This window comes from Sorghum bicolor, chromosome 3 (assembly GCF_000003195.3).
Source record: "Sorghum bicolor cultivar BTx623 chromosome 3, Sorghum_bicolor_NCBIv3, whole genome shotgun sequence".
NCBI lineage: Eukaryota > Viridiplantae > Streptophyta > Magnoliopsida > Poales > Poaceae > Sorghum > Sorghum bicolor.
In genome coordinates, this window is record NC_012872.2 from 68,160,337 (window position 1) to 68,185,060 (window position 24,724).

General features: G+C 49.2%; 5 protein-coding genes across 6 annotated transcripts; 2 read left to right on the forward strand and 3 right to left on the reverse strand.

Annotated features, from left to right (window-relative positions):
- Positions 954–3,616, forward strand: LOC8062360 (glucan endo-1,3-beta-glucosidase 14). Its single transcript, XM_002456630.2, has 2 exons — positions 954–1,206; positions 2,294–3,616. Exons 1-2 carry the CDS (start codon positions 1,134–1,136, stop codon positions 3,445–3,447), a joined length of 1,227 nt encoding a protein of 408 aa, XP_002456675.1. The 5' UTR covers positions 954–1,133; the 3' UTR covers positions 3,448–3,616.
- LOC8062361 lies at positions 7,262–10,867 on the reverse strand. Its single transcript, XM_021455268.1, has 2 exons — positions 9,091–10,867; positions 7,262–8,709 (listed from the first exon to the last, which is right to left on the reverse strand). The coding sequence occupies exon 2, from the start codon at positions 8,405–8,407 to the stop codon at positions 7,568–7,570; it is 840 nt and encodes a 279-aa protein (XP_021310943.1). The 5' UTR covers positions 8,408–8,709; positions 9,091–10,867; the 3' UTR covers positions 7,262–7,567.
- LOC8058950 lies at positions 11,010–11,878 on the reverse strand. The gene has a single exon (XM_002458761.2). The coding sequence runs from the start codon at positions 11,839–11,841 to the stop codon at positions 11,461–11,463; it is 381 nt and encodes a 126-aa protein (XP_002458806.1). The 5' UTR covers positions 11,842–11,878; the 3' UTR covers positions 11,010–11,460.
- Positions 15,902–19,685, forward strand: LOC8058951. Its single transcript, XM_002456631.2, has 3 exons — positions 15,902–16,787; positions 17,438–17,592; positions 19,107–19,685. Exons 1-3 carry the CDS (start codon positions 16,094–16,096, stop codon positions 19,464–19,466), a joined length of 1,209 nt encoding a protein of 402 aa, XP_002456676.1. The 5' UTR covers positions 15,902–16,093; the 3' UTR covers positions 19,467–19,685.
- LOC8062362 lies at positions 21,431–23,487 on the reverse strand. Of its 2 annotated transcripts, none has more exons than XM_021455077.1 (3): positions 22,558–23,487; positions 22,256–22,434; positions 21,431–22,172 (listed from the first exon to the last, which is right to left on the reverse strand). In XM_021455077.1, the coding sequence occupies exons 1-3, from the start codon at positions 23,323–23,325 to the stop codon at positions 21,827–21,829; spliced, it is 1,293 nt and encodes a 430-aa protein (XP_021310752.1). In that variant the 5' UTR covers positions 23,326–23,487; the 3' UTR covers positions 21,431–21,826. The 2 variants fall into 2 exon arrangements, with proteins under 2 accessions (XP_021310752.1, XP_002458807.2); XM_002458762.2 differs by having other exon boundaries at positions 21,505–22,172; positions 22,266–22,434; positions 22,558–23,459.

Below are 24,724 nucleotides of genomic sequence, written 5' to 3' on the forward strand. Positions count from 1 at the left end.
GGCGCCACTTCGGCAGGGCACGGCTCCGGCGGGGGGCGCGGCTAAGCAGGCCCACAGACGGGGGCGCGACTCAGGCAAGACGTGGCTCCGGCAGGGCGGCTCCCTCCTGCGGATGGAGTCGCCGGCGACCTCGGCTCGGTGCTCGGCGCTTCGACGGGGAGGAAGGCGGTGGGCGGTGGAGCGTCGTTGTGCTGTGTGTGCAGCTGGATTTGGGGCTTGGTTCCAGGCTCTGTTGGAGAAGGACAAGATTTAGGTGTGTACTTTTTACTGTGCGTAACCTATAGAGCCGAATGGGTCTCACGTTTAGGTTGTTTCTATTGGAGACAGTCTTAGATGAATGTAGCCGTTTCAAGATATGTGAGGTGGAGAGTTGTTCCTAAGCAAAGTCAAAACTGGGTGAAAGCAAGGACGGAGAAGAAGTTTTGAAGCTTAATCTTTCTAGTTTTTTTCTCCTTATTAGTCCTTAAACACTTTCTACTCGGTATTGAGAGTTTTCCTCAAACCGTCGTCGCCAAATCTCACTCAGAGTCTCAGACTCGCACGAAGCTGCACATGAAACATATTGTCGAGAGGCGCGACCAGCCTTGGACGCCGAACACGTACGCGGCGACTGTGACTAGTGGAAGCACGGAACGGTCAATTGCGTTCATCAAGCTCCAGCCGCCGGAAAATCTCTCCGTTCCCCGGCCATTCCGAGTGTGCAGCAGGCGGGCGAAATCGCAGATAGAAGCCACAACCAGAAGTGGTGGGCAGGCGCAGGAAGCGTAAAGGGAGCCTCGGCGACCGACGCGCGCACGTGCCGGTGAGAGGCGGTTGTGAGATGTGACGCCGACGCGCCGGGCCGGCTGGCCGACCTGAGATGAACAGAGAGGGAGAGAAAGATATTTTTTTTCCTCTTCCCCATCCCTGCATGTAAACGCAACGATATTTTACTGGAAATTTGCCAACGGAGATGGCGCCATCGCTGGGATGGAGGAGTAGCCGAATAGGGTATAAAACCGAGGGGGGCGTCACGGCCACGGGTCCCGAGGGGAGGAGGCTCTATCCAACGTAACCACCACCATCTCTGTATCGGCGAGCAGCAGACACAGACAGAGGAGGAAGGAGGGGAGCCTGGGAGCAGCGAGGCGGAAATGGGGCTCCGCGTCCGCGCCTCATCGCTTCTGCTATCCCTGGCTCTCGAGCTCGTGGTCGCGCTCGTCTCAGGTAATTTTTCAGTCGCCGGCTTTGGTCGCTCCCTGCTTTGTTTGTATTGTATTGTATCGCTGTGGCTCTTCTTGCTCGTGCTCTGCTTTTTTTTTTTTTTTTTGCCGCCATTGCTGTTGCTGTGTGCTACAGTGTTCACGCCCGTCTGTCCTCGTGAGTTGTTACATCTGTTCTTTCGGGTTCTGTTCTGGCACGATGCTGCGTTCCAGTTCCATTCTCCGTATGACAAGCATACGGAGTTCGTTTTCGTCGTCAACAGTATTGGGAACGATTAGAATTTCATGTGTGGGCAAAACTGGAACTGGAAGCAGCTGCGAAACAAGAACATGGGAGGCCTGAGGATGAGATCCAGCTACCGGGCAAGGCGGACCAGAATTGTCTTCGCAGATACGAGGCCATTCATTCTTTTTTCGCGATTAATTGAGCTAGCTCGGTTGCTAAGTCAGCTCTGAGTCTCTGACGAGTGACGAGCAAGCACAGTTCCACTTCCTCCCAGCTGCAGCTGATCCATTGCACGATTTCTTCCTGAAACCGCACACTCTCAGTAATCCATGTTCTCTAAATCATGATAATTGCACAGTACAGTTTTATCCTTTTTTTTCTTTCTCACGTACACAAAAAATTTGCGTATCATTGTATTAACATAGAAGAGTTTAACTACACGAACGACACACTTCTATGGACATCTCTAGTTGTTTAAATTAATTCTGGTCCATACAACAGTTTTATCTGAAAATTCTGATTTTACATCTCTACTAGTTATTTAAATCTTAGCATTTTGCCTCTCTCATAGATGATTTCCAGCTCTGCCCCTACTATGATTGATCATTCCGTCTGCTTCCGTATACATTATTGCTTGTAGGTCTGTAGTAGGTGCTCTCTTCTCTTGCCACCGAACAATTTTTTTTTATATGGGGTTTAATCACGAAAGCGACTTTGCACCTAAAGCATTTTATGGGTCTGTCTGAAAAGGAAAATCAATTCCGTTCAGGGAAAATAAATACTACAAAACAGCATCAGCACTTTTAGTGCGCCATTACCGAGTGCTAATAATTAATGAGCGCCCCCGCGTGTGTTAATCTGGCAGTGTCGGCGCAGCAAAAGTTCGGGATCAACTACGGGCAGATCGCGAACAACCTGCCGGAGCCGACGCAGGTGGCGAGTCTCCTCCAGTCGATGAACGTGAACAAGGTGAAGCTCTACGACGCGGACCCGCGAGTGCTGACGGCGTTCGCCAACACCGGCGTCGAGTTCATCATCGCCGTGGGCAACGAGAACCTGCAGACCATGGCGGCCAGCCCCGCCGCGGCGCGCCAGTGGGTGGCGACGAACGTGCAGCCGTACCTCCCGGCCACGCGCATCACCTGCGTCACCGTCGGCAACGAGGTCTTCTCCAGCAACGACACGTCCATGATGGCCAGCCTCCTCCCCGCCATGAAGGCCGTGTACGCCGCGCTGGGAGGTCTGGGCCTCGGCAGCCAGGTCACCGTGTCGTCGGCGCACTCCGTGAACGTGCTCGCCACCAGCTTCCCGCCGTCGTCGGGCGCGTTCCGGGAGGACCTCGCGGAGTACATCAAGCCCATCCTCGACTTCCACGGCCAGTCGGGGTCGCCGTTCCTCATCAACGCGTACCCGTTCTTCGCCTACAAGGCGAGCCCCGGGAGCGTGTCGCTGCCGTACGTGCTGTTCGAGCCCAACCCGGGCGTGCGCGACCCCAACACGGGCCTCACCTACGACAACATGCTCTACGCCCAGATCGACGCCGTGTACGCCGCCATGAAGGCCATGGGGCACACGGACGTGGGCGTGAGGATCTCGGAGACCGGGTGGCCGTCCAAGGGCGACGAGGACGAGACCGGCGCCACGGTGCAGAACGCGGCGGCGTACAATGGCAACCTGATGCAGAGGATCGCCATGAACCAGGGGACGCCGCTCAAGCCCAACGTGCCCGTCGACGTGTACGTGTTCGCGCTCTTCAACGAGGACATGAAGCCAGGACCCGCGTCGGAGAGGAACTACGGGCTGTTCTACCCCAACGGCTCGCCGGTGTACGCGCTCAACTCCGCCGGCTCCGGCGGCGGTTCGAGTCCCGGCGGGTCGCTCAACCCGTACTACACGTCCATGTTCTCCTCCTCGTCCAGATCGGCGGTGAGCGCAACCTTTTTGACAGAGAGAGTGATACTATTACTGCTGCTGCAAGCGATTGTAATACTGCGACAATCATATTCATTGTACTGTTAGTCAGTGATACCTTGTAATCTTGTATACGGAAATATGCAATTTCAATTCAACCATAGGGTAGGCCTAGATTCGGCAATTTGGCAAGACAGTGTGGCTGCTCCAAAAGCTCTGATCTTTTCTCTTATTCCCCCTCAGCAATGATCTTGAAAAGGTGACCTTTTCTTCTCTATGCACAAACCTATCGAGATGTGGAAACACCTAAAGGTGAGGTTGATCGATGGAAGGGCATCGTCGAAAGCGCGGGCATTCCTGAGCTTTTGACCCAACGGACGACGAACCAAACATTTAGCCGCGTCTTTCTAAGCTGGCCGGATACCAGTTAACCAGTAGTTAACCTTTGGCGGCGGCAGCCTGAAACTGAAACTGAAACTGAAACGGGGAATGTCAAAACCCAGCAGCAAGAGCAAACACAATCATCTCGCAATATGGTTTCTGGTAGTGACAACGAAGATGAAGATTTGCTTATCTTTTGTGTTTGTTTGTCCTGGTGGCTTGCAATCGCTTGCAGATAACGTATCGGATGGGGGGTGGTTGTCCTGCTCGCCGCATTATTCCTCTGATGAGGCTTCCTCCACACGTACCGCCCAGAGAGAAAGCCTCGCAAATCATTGGCAGCTTCCCTTCCCACTGACGCAATCCGGTCCGAGTTGTCGTCGCCACTCATCAGTGCCGGCCGGGGCCGGTGCGCGCGGTGCATTGCCGGTCCAGCGGTCCTCACTGACAGCGAGATAACGTCGATCGGACTCGGACACAGTGACACTGAAATCATCTCAATTTCCTTTTCCATCTCCTGTTGCTGATGCAGTTTATAATAGTCTAAAAAGAAGGCTTAAGAAAAAAATAACAAATCCCACATGACGATGAGAAATTAAATTTCCAACCCCAACAGTTCAAAAACAAACTGATTCCTACGAAATCCATGTAGGATTCCTACAAAATTCTAACGTTCCAAAGGGCCCTAAGCGTGGCTCTCGGCTGAGCTCGTGTGGTTAGGTAACAGGTCCTGTCGTGCAAGCCGCGACACTTTGGCAAATAGTTTCTGGTGAGCCATGTGATATGATGCATGCGGCAGACGAGTGGCGCCCCCGTTCGTTGAGGCCCGTTCTACAGGGCAGTTCAGCTGTTGCAGGCTTGCAGTTGCAGCTGGTCCCCTGCCGTTCGTCGGTGAGGGCGCCGCGGCCCGAAGGGACGAGCAGATCACCGAGAGCCGTCGAAACATTTTTCGCGTCATCCGCAGAGGACCCATCGCGATTCTCGCATGCGGACGTTTCAGATAGGGCTCAGTCTCGTCGCTATCCGCACACAGGACGTTCGGTCAGCACGCTGCAGGCTGCTGCTGCTGCTAGCTAGCTGTTGACCACTCGTCGTTGCCTTGCCGCTGTGTTGTTTGGCAGCTTGAATGGCCTGCCGTAGGAGTGCGGCGATGACTGGAGTAGAGGATGAATGTCCTCTTGGCTCTTGAGAGCTCAAACCTAACGTAACAACTCATCGAAACCGGATGTTTCGTCGCGTTGAGGGGCGTGGCGCTGTTTGCACGAAAGAGGACGCACGAGTGGATCGACGAATATCTCTGCGCCTTTTGTCTGGTACACCCTTATTGGAAAGTTTTATTCCCCATGTAGCATTGTGTGTGATTGAGATTTCAAGGGTAAGGGATGGGGCTTTATTCCCTTGGATCACAATGCTGGACCTACTAGCCTAACACTCTGTATTCCTGTTCCAATGTCCATGTACTCATGTAGCGGAACTAAGTTTATATATAGTACGAATCTATTTGCCTATTCGGTCACTCGTCATCTAGATGCATGGTTCACAAGATCTTATGAATTTAACCACACAGTGCTTATGAATCCTTGCTTATGTTGTGCGTGTCCAAAGAACAGGCTCTTGCTCATTGCGCTTTTCTTCTGTGATGCAGGATAAACAGTTTGGTGTTCTGTTATGTGCCTGCAGTACCATGGAGGAAGAGAGACGAGTAATAGCTAGCCTGCTCATGTAGGAGTACTTGATTTTGCTAACGATCAGCTAGTTGAGTCACTTTGAGGCCTGAAAGAACGAGATGAGCTGTGAGAAGTGGCTGCCATTGGTGGTTTAGAAGTGTCAATCACACGGGCACTATTGTATTTATTCATTTGTATTCTTTATGTTGGTGTTATTGTTTCTTTGTCTAAGTGTCTCTGCTTTTTGTCCAACTTTCTCCATCCATAAAAGAATAAAATAATAGCACAATACCTACTAAAGTATCTTAAATTTAATTAACTATAAACAAAAAAATAATAAAAAATATTAATATTTATAATATCAAATAAGTATCATTAAATTTGTTATGAGATATATTTGGTGAAACTTTAGACACGTTATAACCAAAAAGACTAGACCTAGAATTACAGTTTTGTGGATAAAGATAGTACTATATAGTAGGATGTCTTGTTGAATTAGGCCCGCTACCTATGCTTGTTTTTGTGATTTTTTGTTAAAAAAAACTCTTCCGCAATGCTCTTTTCATAGGTTCCAGATGGTGTAGATGACAACTTAGGCAAGCTTTCTGTCAGTCATCGAGTTGTCGAGCCCAATCTTGGTAGACCACCTGAGCTTGATTTTTGTGCTCGTTGTGTTTCGAGTGATCAGCGGGAAATAGAACTTTTGAGCTAATAATTACTAGACCATACGCGTGAAAGAGCAGTTAGCCCACCAAGTGCTTTGGCGATTCCATTTCTGTTCTGCATCTATAGTTGAAAGACAGGGTTTGCCTGGTGTCCTCACCGAATGATTTTGTGAAGTGAATATCTTTCGTTGGATCAACAACAAACAGAAAAATCTGGACTTTGGTTCAACCTTGGCCTTCTATACTTTCTTCCAAGGATGACCAGGGAAGGAACCAATGAATTAAACTTTATAGGCTGATCTTAGAGTGTAGTTCCCATCTGCTGCGAAGCGCAGTGTGATGTGATCAGGTTGATCATCTAGTTGGATTGGCCGCAATGCTTCCCAAAGAGACACATATTATCTTAATTCTTGTTCATTGGACAAATGTCGTAGGCTGCGCATCCATAGATTTTTTCCGTCAAGGAACTTAAAACACAAAGGTGCAATTTGCTTAATTAGGCGCTCTTCCTTCCAGCCATCTATCATGCTAGAAATTTGCCTGTAGTCCATCACCTAGAGAGATAGAAGTACATGCCCTGAAAAGTTGTGTTTCTGCGGTGGCGCGTTGGCTTTCTTGGAGATGACAGATGAGAAAGCAGCAAGCTCGGCAGGACCCCTCTAGTCGGCTGCTACTGGTCCATTGAATTATCAGTTTTATTCTTTGTCTTTTCGTGAATTATCAGAAATGTTTTCTTATTAGCCTTGTCATGTATCATGTTTCGGGTCTTGGAAAAACATGTTTCATAAGAAATGAGGATCCTGTCTGGAAGCAAGCAACTGGCGCCACAGCTGTGCCCACGTACGGGTGGGTTTCAAGTCTGACAATGAAGCATCCGTTCATTCACTGATAGTATTCCACACGAACCGGACATACATATGCTGCATGTCACGGTTTCAGACTTGAGAAAGTCTATAGGAGGCCGGCCTAGATACCGTAGCAGGCCAAGCGTGGCTGTGCGCGCGGCGACGTCAACTGCACGTACCATGGCATCAAGCGGTCAATCTGTTGTCGTGCACTCGCCAATCTCGCGAAAGTGAAACCGGTCTTGACTGTATCTATATGGATGACACTGGTAGCTGGCCCCTGAGATGAGCAGACGAATGAGTCACACGATGAAGGAGAAGAACATGGACAACAGTTGCGATGAAGAAGACGAAGACACGCGGATGGCGGAGCACATTGTACGCTCGTGTTTATTGCTGAGGTACTATGTACACAGAGTACGCCGATGATTGGTTCAAGTTTCAACAAACAAGCTCTTCCAAATGGGTTGCGAAATTCCATGCAGAAACAATCCACCGAAATCCAAAACTCGCAGTTCTAGGCCAGTCTGCGATCGCCATCGAGCAGCGACCGATCCCCATCCCTGGCTCTCACTCACCTATCGGCGACCACGGCAGTCACTTACAGCGGGCCCCGGCGGACGCCACCTCCGCGACCCAACCCCCAATCGTTTCCCGCCCTCGCCACAACCTAAATTACCGGCCGCCGGGACCACTGCTCAGCGTCCTGGCTGTCGGGCCTCTCCTTCCCCTTCCCCTCGTCCTCGTCGCCCGCCGCCGCCGCGGCCAGCGCCTCGTCGACCCACGAAGCGGCTCTTCTCCCGGACTTGAACCGCTGCATTCCCGCAATGCCCGGCTGCTGCTGCTGCTGCTGCTCTCCGTCATCGTCCTCCAGCGCCGTCTTCCTGGACGCGCCGCCTGGTACACGGCCGCACCCGTCGCAGCGGAACATGGCCGCCACGCCTTGCCACCACCCGCGGCGCCCACGCCGGCGCCGCCCGTGCCGCTCCCGGTCGGACAGGACCTTGCCAATGCAGGACACCTTGGGCGACCGCGGCTCCACCTCGCCGCCGCCCGCGCGCTTGTCGTGCAAGATCCGGCCCTGCGACGGCCGGCGCCGGGAGAAGGTCGGGCGGATCTTGGCCGGGAGGCCGAAGAAAGTGGTGCCGGCCCCGGGGGGAGGCGGGGCGCCCGCGACGCGCGTGGAGTTGGACCGCGTCTTGGCCGCGATGGGGTTGGCCACGACGGCCGCCGCGAACTTGGGGTTGGTGCTGCCCTTGGTGGAGTCGTCCCGTTCGTATATCGGGTTCAGCTCCGAGAACGCCACGTCGTCGCCGATGGGGATGGTTATCGACTCGGGCGGGAAGTCCGGGTCGGGCGGAGGCGGCGGCGGCGGCGGAGGCTGTGGCATCCGTGGCGGTGAGGCGTCCTCGCTGCCCCCCGCGATGACCGTCTCGCACGACACCTTCCTGTCCCCGGCGCCGGCGCCCGACACGCCGCACACCAGGCTCTCCAGGTCCACCTGGGGCATTGCGCGCGCAGCTCGCTGCCTTGCTAGTTGCTAGTGCAGGGGGGGAGTGCAAGGGTGAAGAAAGAAGAGCGCGGAGGCAGGGAGAAGTGGCTGCTAGCAGGCGCTTCCCTTTAAAATTCTGATGAAGATGGGGGGAGGCAAAGCACAGCGAGGCTGCATCAGCAGTGCTCAGAGGCTGTCCTATACAAATAATAAGTGACGCAGAAAATGCCACCTCTGAAACCGAAACGAACTCCAAAAACGGATCTCGACTATTTGTCTCCCCAAAAAAACAGTCTCAGTGAGCTGAATGGAGGCTTCACCTACAGAAAATTCACTAGCTGAGGTTAAAAAGGGAAAATGGCATTGGCAGCCTAAGGCCTTGTTTAGTTCCTAAAAAATTTTGCAAAAATTTTCAGATTTCTCGTCACATCGAATGTTTAGACGCATGCATTGAGTATTAAATATAAATAAAAATAAAAACTAATTGCACAGTTTAATCGAAATTGACGAGACGAATCTTTTGAGCCTAGTTAGTCCATAATTGAATAATTTTTGTCAAATACAAACGAAAGTGCTACAGTGTCGATTTTGCAAAATTTTTTAGAACTAAACAAGGCCTAAGAGTAAGAGAGCAGCAACCAAGTGAAATCTCCCAATTTAGAGAACAAAAATTATATACCAGGTCATCAGGGGTAATTTACCTGGTCAGCCCATGATAAACGGTGAAGCAAACAGGAGTGACCTAGGCGATTTTATGCCGATCTGGAGACCTCCGACAGAGCCCATTTTCTGCTGTGGCCCTCCCAATTAATAAGCTTAGTCTTTTTATTTCAGATTTCAGCGTGGAACGCCGTGATCCCCTGAGACCGATCTGTCTTTACGCAGCAGTGGGCAGTGCCCACAAAAATGTGAAGAATCTGTCGCTGCGCTTTATGATTTTTCGGAAATAATAAATAGCAGTTGGGCTTGTCTGTAGGATGATCAGCCTGTCGACACCTGTCGTCAGTTAAAAAAAATCACCCTAATAACCAACATAAGGTCAGAGAACACCGTAGGATAAACCTCACTCAACAGCACCAGCACAGCACCTAATTTTACAGAGGTCAGAACCAAGATTTGAAGAGTAAACCGATAAATCTACTCTGCAGAACTGTTCATGATCACTTGATCAGGACGCAGGGCAAGGCTTGGTAAAAGGAATCAAGGCCAGTTCTGGGCACGAGTGCTGTTTGGCTATCACATGGCGATGTCGGACTGGGGGGTATTGAGCACCAGAAGGCATCAGCGGGGCACCAGGCCCATTTGTACTATTTTGTTGGCTTCCCTGCACAAATATAGCTGCAGTCTTTCATTGGCGAGATATTGTGAAAGGAGTAATGGCCGTGGCTTAGCTTGCAAACGTGCCGTTTTGCTCAGTGTTCAAGTTTCATTCTCGCTAAACATACTACCAACTATCTTGTGAAGTGACTGAAGCCTAACGATACTATGAAAGAGACAGCTGAATGACCCTACACAGCACACTGATGGCTCAGCCTGCAGCGTTCAAAGTTCAAACACAGGATAGCCTCACACATGTCATACGCCCTTTTGCGATAGCCTCACACATGTAGTAGTAGTGCTACAAAGAAATGAAAGCTGAGAATAGGCAGCTCCTTAAAATATGAAAATTCTAGATTTCTGACATGGAGGTGCCCTAAAAAGGTGCCCTAAAAATTCTAGTTTTCCTTAAAATATCTAAATTGTATCACTGTATCAGTGTGGAAACCTATGAAGCTATGTAGGCCTTGGAATAAGCCAAGCAGCACCTTGATTCCAAAGAGGTCCATGCTTGGACCTTGGTCAACACTCAACAACCCCACAAGCTCCCATATGGGGTCGGAATTATTGTACTCTGCGACAGATTCACATTACAGGACAGTGAAGAATGGGACGAGGAACCATATTAAGATCAAGTGTCAGGTATAATAAATTGAAAACAATATCCTCTTAAAGTGGAGATCCAAATGGAATAGTTCCTGCAGCCACGAATGCTTCTTGAATCATAGTAGGTTAATGATATGGGCACAGCATAACAGGCATTTAAAAAGGCAGGATTTCTGAATTGACATACCTAAGTACTAGGAGTTATTGAGGAGTATAGTTGCCGAAGCATGTTAGAGGAAATTGTAATCAGTATAATCTCAACCATACAATAATCACATTCCACAGCTGAATGCAAGTATTTTAGGACTCAGACCAAATGCACAAGCTAAATGTAGAGTTTTATTTTTTTTAAAAAAAATGTTTCTAAATAGAGACTTAGCCATTTTTTTAGCGCGTGGTAGCACAAGAAAAATTCCAAGACGGTTACTTATAACTTGATCCTGAAATTTGTTAAAAAATATAGCTATGGATACTAACTATAGGGAAGCTATGATTTCTTATAACCTATAATGTCTGAGCAACTTGATTTCTACAACTGAACTTCATACCAACCTACTTGATAGTTCACAATAGACAAAGTTAGGTTGCAGACTATGGAAATTAGCAGGAATGTTAGGTGTGTTGGTTGAGCTCTTTGTCAATCCAGAGGACTATGCAACCAAAAGCAACATCAAACGCCAAAATTAGACTGCCAGAATGTTGGTTAAGCTTTCTATATCCATAATCCATTTGTCCATTGTACATAACAGCACATAATATCCTCCAATGAAGATAATTCAAGAAGATAAGACGAGATCAGTATAAGGCGTGATACATTACTACAACAAGTGAAGTGGATGGAGAAAACTGCAAACCAGCATCATGGAGTCAAAAGTTATGATGTCACTAAGAGGGTTTTGGTGACATTAACAGTAAATCCAAATCCTTTGTGGGAATGACCACACGTGATCTACAAAATTGTAAGCTTCCCCCAAATGATTCGAATACGTCTCAGCACTTTGTATTGTAATCCTCCACCTCTACTTCTGAACTAGATCACCAACCAAATAAGTAACAAGGACAGCAACAAGCTCAAACGATTCCGAAATCGCTCTGTAACTTGCAATCCGTCATCTCAAGAAGCTGAAAAAAAGAAGAAGCTTACTCCTTCACGGGCTTGACGCGGGCTTTCCAGGCCCAGAAGCCGACTGCTGCGGCCGGGGAGGGGTCGAGGCAGTGGAAGCGGAGCCGGGGGCGGAGACCTGCGATTCCTCGGCCGCGGAGAGCTTGCGGAGGCGATCCTGAAGAACGCGGACGCGGTCCTCGGTGCGGCGGAGCTTACGCCAGCGCCAGGCGAGGTAGGCGCCGAGGCCGCCGTAGACGAGGATGTAGGAGCTCCACACGTATGGGTAGGTCTGCGCGTGCTCCTTCGCCTTCCGCCACTCCTCCTCCAGCTTCGCGACCACGCCGCCTCCAGTCGCCGCTCCCGCCACTGGCTCCGGCTCCTGCTGCGGCTGGGTCTGTGTCTGTCCGTCCCCGGCGGCCGCCATCGCTGCGCTTGTTGGTGTGCGCCTGTGCGGCCGTGCGAGTGGGGCTCGTGTCGGTTTCTTTAGGGCAAGCGCGAAATGGGCCTGGCCGAGCGACTTTGTGATGAACGATGGCCAAGCTTCCCTTACTTGGGCCTTCTGAATCTTCTTCACTTGGGCCACACTTGGCACTTCACTTTTTCAAGACAAATCTATTATATAATTTTCAATTTTACAAACTCAACAATTTAAAAGTTATTAATAATTTATATTTATAATGTTTAACCTAAACTTTATCCAAAACGAATTCTAAATCTAATACGAATGGATTATAGGATAAAAAAACCCTCCGTCTAACCTCATGTGTGGCCGTTTGTATAAAAAAAAAGGTGCTAACTTCAACTGTCGCCTATCGGTGTAAGTAATGAAAGTTAAACTTGGGTCTTGTTTAGTTCCGAAAAGTGAAAAGTTTTCGGTACTGTAGCACTTTCGTTTGTTTGTGACAAATATTATCCAATCATGAACTAACTAGGATCAAAAAATTCGTCTCGTGATTTACAGTTAAACTGTGTAATTAGTTTTTGTTTTTGTCTATATTTAATATTTCATGCATGTATCACAAGATTCGATGTGACAGGGAATCTTGAAAATTTTTTGGTTTTCAGGGTGAACTAAACAAGCCGGCCTTGGCAGCACCGCTGCAGCGTTTGTGACATGACAACGATGCAACAACCATCTCTCTACTCAAAGCAACTGGGGATTCTGTAGCATACTAGGCCGACAGGAAAACAATTCAAACAGTAGTGGGCTTCTCATAAAAGTTTATGGGCCTCCAGCCTCTATTATGGCTTGCCGAGAAGCACCAGACTCTGTTCGGCGTCACAGCCGCCGCCTGCTGACAGTCAAAGATCATTGGATGAAACTGTTTCGCTGTCAGAGAGAGCTCCTTCACATGGGATAACCGGTCAAGCACGTGCCGCTGCTAGCTAGTAGCACAGCGGTTAAGATCTATCGTGGGGGTGTACCCATGCTCATCAGATGCGGATCAGAATCCAGAAAGTTTGCATCACGGATCGGTGCAATAACAAAACCTGAAAACCAATAATATGCTCATTATGGTGTTCCTCCTCCGCTGTGTTTTCTACCACCCGTGGTACACTTCTGAACGATTCGGTCTGGAGTCTGGACGTCAGGTTCGTCTGCGTGGTAGTGTCAGGATCCCAGTGAGGGCACGTCGAAGCCCGTGCCTCGACGGCGACGCAACAGGCAGCGGGAGAGACCGACGAGAGAGCCGATGCGCGGTGCACCCGTGCCCCCATGAGACCGACGAAATGTGAGTGGCAGAGTGGGTGAACGGCGCAGACCGGGTCGTCCGGCCGGCGGAATTCATGGACAGCCGTGAGCACCGTGCCGCCGGGGGGCTGCTCGACACGCGGGTTGGCCACGATCCACGGCGGCCACGGCCCACGGGGACGGCTAGTCCCCACCCCACCCATCCATCGTTGCGTCGTCGTCAGAGTGACACTTGACCATGCATGTTTGGGGCAGGTCCGAATCTGACGTCTGGGCCGAGCCTGGCCTGTCAGTGCCAAGACGGTTGCTGAATCAGTCTTGGGGACTACTCGACCACTAGGACTGCTATAGCTAGGCAGCTAACAGCTTGCTTTCGCTTGTGTTCCATTTGGCTTTGTCCGCAAGGTAATCGGTAAGCATCGACGGCACTTGTACACATCCAGCCGAAGGATTAGTTGTCAAGTCCAGTATAATCGCTCGACATGATCCAGCAGCCCCATGGCCGGACACCTGATTAGTACAATCGAGTAGATGCCGATTCAGTAACCATCCAGCTACAAGTCCTGCCAACGATACTTGATGCAATAATCAGGTCCGTTTGTATCGATCGCTTGATGTCTCGATTGTGATTACTATAATCAGGTCCGTTTCGGAGTATGCGATAAGAGCCTGTCAACGAATTTGAACGTTCCATCTCCGAAATACTCTTATGTGATCATTATTGCAGCGTTGGAAGGTAGTACTGTATTCCTTTTGAATAATAAGTGATCACCACCAGCAGCACGGTTCTCGCTTTTAACTCTTCTCGTTGATTTCTGGCCGCTAAAGCCTAAGATCTGCACTCACTCGCCACCGTCTTATAGGGGATTGTAGATTGTTTATTTGAGCTTAATTTGTCTATGGCCTTTGGGGGATTTGGACTATGGCTTTGGAAATGTTGACCGTATATTGCATTGCTGTCGTGACCGAAATGTACAATGCATGTAACACCCTCTCCAGGAACATTATTATGATCTCCTAGAATCTACAAAGATACAAGTATAGGAGTGAAGACATTTTATGATCCCCGAGTCCATCATCATCATCATAAAATTAAACTACTAGGATATTCAGCGGCTGTTGTTTCAGGTTTGACCTTTTCATCATCGGAAGCGTTGCAGCGGGAGTGGATGATTTCAAGAGAAAACCGTTGTATCAACTGTCGGCAATTAGACGGAAGCTGTCAAACAAAACTAGCTTTCCAGCGCAGCGTGGCAATTATCTATAGATTGTGTCCTAAAGTAATCTTCAAACTAGCAGCACAATTATGCGTGCGCCTGTAGGGGCCTTTTGGCCCTTCCAGCCCTTTCAAAAAAAATTATGCGCGCGCCAACATCGCAATCAAATATATCTAAGCTAGATGTCACATCCAAAATTATGAACTACTCCTGCTAGACTACTGGAGTTGTCGTATAAATCCATGGCTCCAACAAAGAGTTGGTCTTGTGGGAAAATCAAAACTTCAAGTGTTCAACCGTACGTCTGCATCTGACAATATAGTTTCCATCTTTCGGTGTTAGGTTAGCCAAATAATAGGTTAGTTTTGTGAAGAGGGTAAAATAGCTATTCCATCGGTTCCAAAATATTGTAAATCATTCTGATTTTTAGTATATAGATGCAATGTATATCTAGATGCGTAGCAAAAGCAACGTACCTATAAAAAGTCAAAATGACTTACAACTTTAAAAGAAAATTTGTTTAATGCCACTGAAACATATACACTTTCATTATATATGTGCCATTAAAAATTATGAGCACTACAAAACCGCAAATCAAGTTTTCAGGAAACACAAAAAAACCATCGATGCTTCATCTGTACATTATCTGATCTTGCAAATATAGGGTTGTTACCATCTAAGTCTATTATGAGCCATTTCTCTAAAACTTGGGCCATAAATACTAAAAAAATTATATAGATTGACAACACAAGGTTGTAGTAATAAAACAATTTTATAATAACTCGTTATACATAGAATTATATATTTTCAAATATTTTAAATACTTACGGGAAAACCATGTATAAATATGTCTTAGGTTTTTATCGAGTGGAGCACATGCTTTGATAGGGTAAACAGATGTTACTTCCTCGGTTCAAAATATAATGCAATTCTTACAGCCTTGTTTAGATTCAAAAAGTTTTTGCATTTTAATATTGTAGCACTTTTGTTTTTATTTGACAAACATTATCCAATCATACAGTAACTAGGCTTCAAAGATTCGTCTCATAATTTACAAGCAAACTGTGCAATTAGTTTTTGTTTTCATCTATATTTAATGCTCTATGCATGTGCCGCAAGATTTGATGTGACAGAACATCTTGAAAAGTTTTTGGTTTTTGGGTGAACCAAATAAGGCCTAATTGAGAAGTCAAATAAATTCAAATTTGACCAAATCTATATAAATTATTACTAACATTGATGATAACAGATAGATAGCTATGAAATATATTTTTTTGCAGCAAATCCATTTGTTAGAGATATAAATAATAATAATAAATACTATTTTCTTTAGATTTGATCAAGCTTGATAAAGTTTGACTCATTCCAAATCTATATATTTTTTTCTTGGACCCGTGGGAGCATTTTCTCAGAAATCTGACGGTGTCCATCGGCCAGACGTCAGCGTGAGAGTAATAAATAGTGCGGCTAAACAACTCTTCCGGATCAAATCAATATCCTTAACAAAATCCAGGCATAAATAAAAGAGCATAAAGGCCGGCCGGCCCGGCCCGGCCCCACCATCTCTTCCGCCAACCTCGCCCGCTTCCCCCTCTCACACTACCACCTCCTCCGCCTCCCACGCAAGCTCCACCGCGCTCCCACTCGTTCGTCGCACCGCACCGCACCGCACTGCACGCCGCGCCTCCCCCACCTCGCACCTCCCAAGTCCTGAAGTCCCACCCACAGACACTCCCAAACCCTTCTCCCCGCGCGCTCCCTCCAGCATGGGCAATTGCTCCCCGTCCCCGCGCCGCCGCCGCCGCCCGACGGAGCCGGGCTCGCCGGCGCTCGGCAGCAACGTGTCCGCGCCCACCGTGACGGTCAACTCCGTCTCCGTCTCCACCTACGCGCTCGCCAGATCCCCCTCCGTCTCCGCCGCCGCGGTGGACGCCGAGGACGCCGGCGTCGTGCGCGTCTACGGCTCCGACGGGTGCCCCGTCGCGTGGCGCCTCCGCGTCTCGCTCCTCTACAAGGCGGCGGCGCCCCTCCACTTCACGCCCTCCGAGGCGGCCCCGCTCGGCCGCCCCGTGCTCCGACTCTCCGCCGCCGACCCGGAGGTCTGCGGCACCGCCGACGAGCTGCTGCGCCTGGTGGACGCGCGGTTCGAGGGCAAGCCGCGCGTCGCGCCGCCGGAGAGGCCCCGCGCGGCGTCTCCGTCGGCCGCGGCCGCCGCGGAGGTCGCCGAGCTGGTGCGGCTGCAGCACCGCAGCGCCGAGCGGCACCTCGAGGGCGTGGCGGCGAAGGTGGCGGAGATGGTTAAGAAAGGGAAGAAGTCCGGGAAGGGCAGGAATGTTGTGGAGGGCGCTGAGGTCAGGAGGCTCGGCAAGTGGTACGGGGACGCAATGGAGGTGATGCTGGAGCACGCAAGGATGGAGGAGACCCTCATCTTCCCTGACATACAGAGGGCATCGTTTCCAGGTCGATTTGGGTTTGATCTATTTTATTTGTGCTGCATTGCATTATGCTCTTAATTTTCCTTGATGTTCATAGAGGTTTAGGGTACTTGTCTCTCGTTGCTAATGTGCATTGGCGTTTTTGAGGATTTGTTATGGGCCTGCTTTCTTTCTGCACTGACCGTTTCCTGTCGCAAAAAAGCCGTGCATCTGCGTCTAGACATTGAAGCACTGCTTCAATTCGTAGTTAATCTATTTTGCGTGCGTTGGTTATTTTCAGGAGTCGTTCACGGTTCATGTTCACTTGTGCTGGCAAGTTTTCAGAAGTTTTTTATTTATGTGTTCCTGTACTTTGGTCCAAAGCATGTATTCCCCTTATCCCCCTACCACTCTAGCTGTACAGGTCACCCTTTATTCTGATTGGTAAAAGCAGCTAACAAAATTTGGCAATGTAATGTACTGTACTAGAGCAAAGCTAAACATTTGGCAGTTTCCAAGTGAAAAACAAACGGCCTTTGAGAGAATCGGGCTAACTGACTCCCACACCGGAAGTCAGAACCACCGCATTCGCATCAAATGCCCGTCTTATTGAACATTTATTTAATCGGCAACTGCTTGCATACTGATATGATTAAGATCTAATCTTATCTGACACCAATATTTTTGTGTGACAAGGGGTGTGCGATAAGGTTAACGAGCAGCATGGGAGGCACCTGCCAATGATGAATGGAATCAAGGAGGATATAAAAACACTGCTGACGTTGGAATTAGGGAGCCCCCTATTCCATGAAGTGGCGGTCAACCTCTCGGTTCGCCTCAAAGCGTTGCAGGTACAGTCCCTGTGGTATTCAATAACTGCATTGGTTGTTCTTTATCTGCCTACTGTGCATTGCTTGTGAAACCTTTCTACTTCAGAATATACACTAGTGTTAGGCTTTCTGGTGGTAGAAGCTTGTATTTAGTTATGAATGCCATGCTTGAAAGAATAGGCAAGCACCATCTTAGGTGTCTTCTGAAGTGAGCCATATGGAAACCTTCGACTGCTTAGTAGGTTTTGCAAACTTCATCTTTTGTAACTTTCAAGGCTTTTACATCCCTTCAGGCAAAAGCTATAATTTGTTGGTGTGGATGTTACCCTGTCCTAATCTGTATCCCTACCATGAGATATTCTCTTGGAAAGGAGTAACCGAAAGTGATATGGAACAGAGAATGATGATGGGACCATTCACCATGTTACCAAAGGATAAAATTGATTCCTTTCGTCCTCAAGTGGAAAAGTTTGTTATATTGCACTATTTATACTTGCACTTTTCATTGAATTGGATTGGAAGATCATGTAGGTCCTGGATAAGGACCACTTCCAACCTATTGTCTCTAAAACTCGCATGGCCTGTTGTCAAATTGGGTCTGGATTCACCACCATATGCTTTACAGCATAATGCTATCTTCACAGTTCTACTGCATTACTATTGTGCATGCTGGGAAAAGTTTTAAAGGAAAAAGTAAAGTAGGCGGCAGTCTGTGTCATTCTCAGCCTGTTTGATCTGGAAAACTGGCCAAAAGATAGCACGGGAAGTTTAATGTTTTGAGATTTGATAGGAATCCACCACCATGGCGTTAGCATACAGCTCTCCTTTTTATTGGAAACTTGGAAGGTGTGTATTGTGTAATGAAAGTTGAGGGAAGAAAGTAGGGTGCAGCCTGGCCCAAGCAATTAAGAAATGATTGCTTTGCATGACAATAAAGGTTTCAGCATTTTGTGCTCATTACAGCTGGCCCTATTTCACATGTTCCTAGCAAGCTTTTGAAAAGAATTTGACATAGGTCTGGAGGCCATTTACCACAAATGGTGCAATCATCACGAGCACTCCCATTCCATTCAGTGTGTGGGTTTATGTTGCTTTGAGCTGGTTACTGATAGCATGGGTTGATAAATGTTAAGGCAAAATTAGCCAGCAATTTGGCTATGAACCAGCTAAGAAACTTTAGGCTCTTAGTGGCCTTTGAAGTTTGTTTTGATTTTTTTTCTTAATATAATATTGTGTACTGATGCATACTTGCGAGGACAATGAGAAATTTGTCCATAGAATATCCTACTAACTATTTAGAAATGAGCTCATTGCAGTATGATTGCAGTGCTGACTTTTATAAATCACAATTGATTATGTACTCATTACCAAGTCTGTTGACAATAACCAATACTCCATATCTGGATCATTTTCTAATAAACTCAATGAGCCATTACAACTCCTAGGCAGTGAGCTTGTAAATTCATCTCTCTCTCTCTCTCTCTCTCTCTCTCTTCGAGTTTGGTGTACTTCTGATATCTATCAAACATTGGCAGGATCACACCAAAGAGCACTTCAAGGAAGAAGAGAGTGACCTCCTCCCACGGCTAGAACAAGTACGACGGATGCAGCGGGAGGAGGGGAAGGTTTCTGACAAGTCTAGTTCTGCATGGGCTTCGGAGGCGGTAGCTACAATGGAGATGACACACTCGAAGCTCTTCCCCTTCTTCATGACTGGTCTCCTTCCTCAGGAGGCCATGCAATACTTGGACCTAGTGTGCCGATGCACGAAGAACACGCGCCATCTGGTCTCCATGCTCAGATCTCTTGCAGAGCGCCTTGAAGACGCAAACCCGTCAATTATACACAACAACCCTACCAAACTGTATGAGCACCTACTTGTAAAGTCCCCATAAGCCTGAAACCCCTCTGTGCAGCGATGCGGCATGTGTTAAATTGTGAATGCTAACCTTTTTTTTCTTGCTTGTAGTGCAGCTAATGTATTTGAGTTATTTGAACGATTGTGAAAGCGTGGCGTGTATAGCTTATTGTGTTATCCCAGCGTGAGTAACTACACGGAAAAAATGGAAGTGATTGAAATGGGCATGGATTGTTTCTGAACTACAGTCTGATCATTTCTGGCTGTTCTGTGTTGATTGCTAATCTGATTCACAGTGAAGCATGTTGCTATATTCACTTAGGCCTTGTTTAGATCCAAAAAGTTTTTGGATTTTGACACCATAGCACTTTCATTTTTATTTGACAAACATTATCCAATTATGGAGTAACTAGGCTTAAAATATTCGTCTCACGATTTGTTGACAAATTGTGCAATTAGTTTTTGTTTTCATCTATATTTAATGCTCCATGTATGTGCCGTAAGATTCGATGTGATGGGAAATGTTGAAAAGTTTTTGTGTTTTTGGAGTGAACTAAACAAGGCCCTTAGATCTGTTTTCGGCTTCACGTGCTCAGATGTGATCTGATTCGCCATTTATGTGTCTACACATGTAGATCTGTAGAGACTCTTCATTTTGTCGTCGCTTACGGAGAGCGTCAACAAATTGTAATCATTGTAACCATTGCAGTCCCTCTGCAACACTCTGCAGAGAAGACTCATTCGTAACAGGAACCCATCGTGATTCCTCGTCAGTATCGTGACTATTTCACTGTTATATACGACACTGTAATAAGTAACTCAAAACTGCTGAATCAATGAAATTATGAAGACATTGTATCAAGCAATTCAAAACTGCTGAATCAACAAAAGTATGAAAAACAATGTCCAGACGCTACTTCACGGTCCCTTGATACTAAAACAAATCCAGAAACCAGGCTAATCATTTGACCAATAAACCTCAGCGCAGCACCACTGCCACCAAGCCAGCGGCGGACAAGAAGGCGGCGCCCCACGCGGAAGACACGGCCGGCGCGGCGGCGCTGCTGTGCGCTATGTCGGGAACGGCCAACGGGCCAGTCGACGACGCCGTGGTAGGCGGGGTGGCATCGGATAACGGCGCCAAGGTGGCCGGCGCCGGCCCTTCGGATGGGACCGGGGACCGAGCCGTAGAGACCGGGCCGGCGTGCGCCCTGGACCGTGGCACGGGCGGCGGCGTGGCGGACGAGCGCGCCGCAGGCGCCGGTGCCGGAGCAAGGTGGTGGCGCCTGGTGCCAGTCCACGTCGCGTCTGCCATGGACGCAGTAGGCGCGGCCGCAAGGACGGCGCCCACGAGAGCCATGAGAATACAGAGGCTTCGTCCTCGCGAAGCCATGGGCGCACGTACCCTGCACGGCGATCGCCAAAGAAATCGAAGCGTGATTGATGCTAAGAGAGGGGTGTCCGTGAAGATTGGTTTTCTGATGATGGACGTTTGATCGTAGGGGCACGGGGCATATATAGAGGCGTTGAATGTGCATTGCATGGAATGCCAAGATTCTGTTTGTTGTCCGCGTTCTTGGTGCGTGTACATGGCAATGCCATTGGGTGAGTTGGCGAGGTGAGGGATTTCGGAGTCATGCTGGGCATGGCCAAAAAGATCATACGAAGGTTCGTATTGCCGCCATGAATTTAGGCACCGTTTGTTATATGGCGATCGATATCGTATTGTATCATTTCCTTCCATCACAGGATACATACTGGGATACAGTTCATGTTTCTTTACCTAAACTCAACATAAGCTTTATACTAGGATTTGCTACTTGGACACTATTATTAAAAAAAATCGCTGATTTTGCGTAATCGCAATGCGCCGTAAAGAAAAACAAATTAAATCCAATCCAATGACCCTCTGACAGCACTAGGTGCAAACGTGGAATGTTGAAATCAAAACCAGATGGCAGGAACATGTATCAACATACTGATGTCATACAAGAAGTGTAATGCAGGCAACGCATCAGGAGTTTATATTTGGCATTTGTTTCAGACACAATGCATTCTTAAGTAAGACTCAACGGTAGGACCCCAAAACATTTTCATTGCGTCGAGAATTGAAAGAATAAAACGCTAGCACAAGGCATAAGTGATGCCTGTTCACTAATATTTCACTGTACATTACATACATTACAACCTGCATCAGAAAAGAATGCCTCACAAATGGAGCAATAAATTTTACCGAAATGTAATGCCCCATAAGCTCCCGAAATGCGTTACGCGCAGTCTTCAAAATTTTCTTCAGCCGCCGCCGCATGGTGCAAAATCTGCTTCACCTTGTCAAAGATCTCCTGGACCTGCTTCCTGGAGTGCAGAGGAGAAGGGTACATGCAGGTCCAGTCCAGCTTACCATCCTTGATCGAGTCGAACACGCCGATCGACGGGCCGATGCCGTGCACGGTGGCGCAGCAGACGCAGTCCTCCACGCCGGCCTTGCTCTGCGCCTCGGCCATGTCGTCGACCACGGGCTCCTCGAACACGGAGACGAGCGCCGTCCGGAGCGCGCCGGCCGTCGTCAGCTGGGGGGCATCGATGGCCCGGCACATGAGGAAGTTGAGGTCGCTGATGTCGGTGAGGTGTTTCTTGTTGTTCTTGGCGCTGGTGTACGAGTCGTGGCACCTCTTGGCCAGCTCCCACAGCCCTTCCTCGCCGTGGACCGTGTGCGTGTTGGTGATGGCAGAGTAGAAGAACCCTGCGATATTGATAATGGTGTGGTGGTGGTACTCTAGCATTGCAAATTTGCAACATTAAATGCGCTTATCATCGGAGACGTACTCGTACTCACCAACGTTGCGATCGTCCAAGGGCGGCTCAAGAAACTTGCGGCAATTGATAAGAGTCACGATGGAGTATGTCTCCTGCTGGCCGCTCTCCAGTGGCTTCGACTGCCGCGCGGCGAGCATCGTCGCGGCGGCCATGGCGGAGCAAACCTTCACCCCATTCTCCTTGCACGCCTAGAGGACAATGAGCTACGAATGAATCTATTTGACTATTTGTTGCCAGTGCAAAATACTAGCACAGGAGACAGGAGTATGGAAGTCTGGAGGAACAGGCTAGGCTTGAAGCCGTGAACTTACGTCGAGCACCCTCGTCGTCTCGTCGCGGTCGAGCCCGAGCCGCAGCATCTGCGTGGACCTCTCCGTGCCGGTCTCGACGAACGGCAGCGTGGACGTCCGGAGGCCGTTGATGGAGTAGCCCACCATGTCCAACCCGCGCGCCCAGAACGGCTTCCATGTGTCCCTCTGCGGGATCCTCTCCTCCAGAGCCGCTTCCGCCGCCGCATCCTCCGGGTCGGCGCGCTCCCCGCCCTCCTCACCGCCGGCCAGCAGCGCGACGAGTTCCCTGGCCAGCGCATTCGCCGCCGAACGGTCGCACGCGACCGTGTGGATCCGGACGAACAGCGCCGCGCCGCCCGTGGCGGGCGGGAGCTCGTAGAGCGTCGCGAAGAGGACCGGGGCGTCGTCGGAGGACGCCGGGTCGGCCCATGGGTTGCGGTTGAGCTCGTGCTCGAGGAGGGCGTGGAAGTCAGGCGCCGAGTCCGGCGCCGGGAGCGGCGCCAGCGGGAGCGGCGGGGACGGAGGCGGTGCTGCCGGGTCGGGGAACGCCAGCGTCGGGCCGGAGGGAGAGGTCCGGAGGCGGGCGCGGAGGACGGGGTGCGCGTTCCGCAGGGAGTGAAGCGCCGCCTGCGCCACGTCGCCGCGGGAGAGGTGGAGCGCGAGCAGCGTGGTGCCCGTGCCGCCCGGCACGGCGCGGAGCCAGCTGTACTCCGTGCCGCCCGGCGCGCGGGTGCGCCACTCGGCCGCGTCGTCGAGCTCGGCGCCCGCGCTGCCGTTCGCGGGATCCATGGCGGAGGGGAACGCGGCTGCCGGTGCTGCTACCGGCCGGCGCTAGTATGCGTGTGAATTTGGATCGGAGACGGGGCGATATGATGTGTTGGATTGGATTGGCGTTTGTGGTGTGGTGGACTGGTGGGTGGTGGTGGTGGCTCTTGTCGTCTTGCTCGTCGGCTCACCAGTCAGCACCTCGTTGCGTGGCCGCCTCTGCTGATGGTGAACGACGACGGCGTTAACGGAATTGAAAATGGCGCGAAATTCGCAGCTCCTCCACATACTAGTTGATGCTGCAGTGGCGTCCTGTGACGATCACAGTGCGGCGATAACAAGAACCCGAGCTGCTCTGTCTGTGATTGGCAGCGAGCTTGCTGATCAGACTTCGAGGAGAAATTTTGAAACTTGACCCACAATTCGCGTGCTCTTCGAAACTTGACCCACAATTCGTAAGTCTTTAGAAATATGACCCAGGTCACGCGAATTGTTTGAAAATTTAGTCTTTTTGCCAGGCCCGACGCCGTCCGCCACCCGCCCTGTTTATGCTGAAGTTTATCACCTGGAAGGCAAGGGGGCGGTTGCATACGTCGAGGAGGGGTCCTGGATGGCAACCGATGTCTCCTGGAGGTGTCCAGGCTCTGTGGAATGAGGGAGGGGCAATCTGGTCTTTTTCTGGGCCTCAAACATTGTGAAAACATGGATGAAATTATTGAAATCACTAAAATCCCAAAAAGACTAAATTTCCAAAAAATTCGCGTGACCTGGGTCATATTTCTAAAGGCTTACGAATTGTGGGTCAAGTTTCATGGAGCACGCGAATTGTGGGTCAAGTTTCAAAATTTCTCGACTTCGAGCAGCCCATGCCCGGTTCGCAGTTCGGTGACGGCGAGGGAAGCCAGGCCTGCGTTTTCAAGCTTGTTTAGTTCCCAAATTTAAGATTCCCCCTCACATCGAATCTCGTGGCACATGAGTGTTACATTAAATATATATGAAAACAAAAATTAATTACATAGTTTATCTATAAATTACGAGACGAATCTTTTAAGCCTAGTTACTCCATGATTAGATAATATTTGTCAAATAAAAACGAAAATGCTACGGTATTGAAATGCAAAAAAATTTGCAATAAGAACCAGACCTTAAAAAAAAACTGCAGGAAATTTGGTGCCTGGGCGCCATCTGGAATTCTGAAACAGACCTGCCAACTACTATCAGGTTACATGTGTAAAATGTTTAAAACCACGTGTCTATCGTTAGAACTTAGAATCGAGTGAAATGGTCCTTGAAAGTTTAAGGATCCAAAATGCACTTCGCTCTTTAAAACCATTATTATTATGCCAAGTCAGTGGTCAATATCTGGACAGAGACAGAACATTTTCTCCTTAATTAAGGGAGCACTGGAGTATTAGAAAGCTAC